We start from the raw sequence: 1821 nt of genomic DNA, 5'->3' as shown, positions 1-1821 counted from the left end.
ACGATTTCTTTTTTCATTTATAATTATTTTGTGTGATGGGGTTTATATAAGACGAAGGGGAAAGTTTTTTTTGTTTTAAATAAATCTTGTGTGAATTGCCACTGCTTGGGCTGCAGTGCAGTCATGAGTTTGAGCGGTCTTCTTCTTGTTGTTTCCGTTATGCGTCTCTGCTGTACATTTCGTGCGTCCCTCCACATACTCTGCTCCCTCTTTTCTACGTCTTTGCTTTGTGTTTCTGCAGGCACACAACAACCACACACACACAAGTTGCACATTGCAGTGGGTTTGAATGCTCCTTTTGTAGTGCATGCTGGCAGTTGCGTGTGGCGGCTGTTCTCTTCCGTGGCCATGAGGAGAAGGGAGGTGGAGGGAGTGAAGTGCGCACCCCGAATCTCTTTTCCTGCGGGTGTGGTGCACCGCGTGTGACTGCGTTGAGTTGGGCTCCGTGTTTCATTGAGGGCGGGATGGCTGGAAATTTTTTGCCGCGTCATGGATGGATGAGGGTGCACTGGCGCGTGTGGCTGTTGTGGTGGGTGCTTGCTCCGTGTTTGTTGAGTGGGGTGGCTGGGATTCCTGGACATGTATCTGGTGATGCGGATACGGTGGTTGTGCCGGTGGATGTGTCGTGTGCTCCGAGTGACGGCAGCCTGAGGTATCGCGTGCCTGTGTTTGTGTGTGGGAGTGGAAGAAGTGTTCTGCTGCCGGTGCTGAGGCTCAGTATGAGAACTGTACTTTCAGTGGCTTTGATGTGCGCATGCATGGCAGGAATGGTGAGCTGGGTGCTGTGTGCCATGTGGCCAATGCGGTGCACACATGTAGCAACTGTGCTGCCAGCTGTTCAACGAAGGAGGAAGGGGCCACCGTTGCCTCCACGATGAGTGTGACGACACATAAATACGCCGGCCCTCATGAATTGCGGTGGCGTCAATTTTCTCCCGACGGAACCATCCATCCGCCTGCACGGAGCAGCGCTGCTGACCGTACGGGCATCTGTCAGTTGCCGCCGCCCCGTGAAGGGAAGGATGACACAAAATCTGGTGAGACAACTGCGCCGCAAGTTAATGCTGAGCCGTCACGTCAACACGAGGATTGGCGACAGTCTGCCGCGGCTGACGGACCCAACACCGTCGATCGGAGTCCCGCATCCAACAAGTGTAGGAAAAAGTTTCGCATTGCAACCGATCCGAAAGAAAACGTGGCTCCAACACCACCCAAGAGGAGGCCTAGCATTGCCACGAGTCGGAACATAGAAATGGATCCGAATGCATTTGAGACGATGACTGCGCCCGCCACCGCGTTGAGGATTTCAGTGGGCTCGAAGGATGCCCGTGAGAGTGAGGCCGTTGACGGCAGCGGCGAGCACTTTTCTGGGGAAATTGCGGGAGGAATGAATGGTCACAACGTCTCCGGAAAAACAAAGCGGCATCAAGAAATGTGAACTTGCACGATCTGGAGCGGCGTGAGTGCCGAGGACCGCCTCGCCCTGTTTGGCGACGTGAAGTTGATACTATGCGATTCAACTGGCGACCGCACTGCGCGTCTGTGCGTGTCTCTGGCGTTGCTGCTGCTGCTGCTGGAGCTATGTGGAGTTGTGGTAGTCTTTCGAGCTAAAGAGGGTGGAATTGTGACTCTCCACGGGGGATATTTACCGCATACTTTGCGGCTTTTATGTCACTGTTTTTTCTCTTCTTTTTTAATGATTTACTGATCGCCTTTTAAACTTTTTTTCTTTTTTATTGCTGTTTTTCCCTTTTTTCTTTTTTGTAATGTTCTTTTTGAATCTTTTTCCTCTGGAGTAATAAGTACCCTTTTTTCCCCCTC

At 51.9% G+C, this 1821-nt stretch overlaps 1 protein-coding gene across 1 annotated transcript, besides 1 other annotated feature; it reads left to right on the top strand.

Moving 5' to 3' along the window:
* Positions 1-1821: a sequence feature (areas not merged during assembly with more than two copies in the genome that could not be assigned to a particular haplotype).
* On the top strand, positions 755-1438 carry Tc00.1047053422319.10 (uncharacterized protein; the record flags this gene model as incomplete). The annotated part of the gene is made up of 1 exon (XM_797425.1): positions 755-1438. One exon carries the CDS (start codon positions 755-757, stop codon positions 1436-1438), a length of 684 nt encoding a protein of 227 aa, XP_802518.1.

The sequence above is a fragment of the Trypanosoma cruzi genome, genomic scaffold (assembly GCF_000209065.1).
Source record: "Trypanosoma cruzi strain CL Brener 1047053513145 genomic scaffold, whole genome shotgun sequence".
Lineage (NCBI taxonomy): Eukaryota > Euglenozoa > Kinetoplastea > Trypanosomatida > Trypanosomatidae > Trypanosoma > Trypanosoma cruzi.
This window is presented reverse-complemented; position numbering and strand designations above follow the sequence as displayed.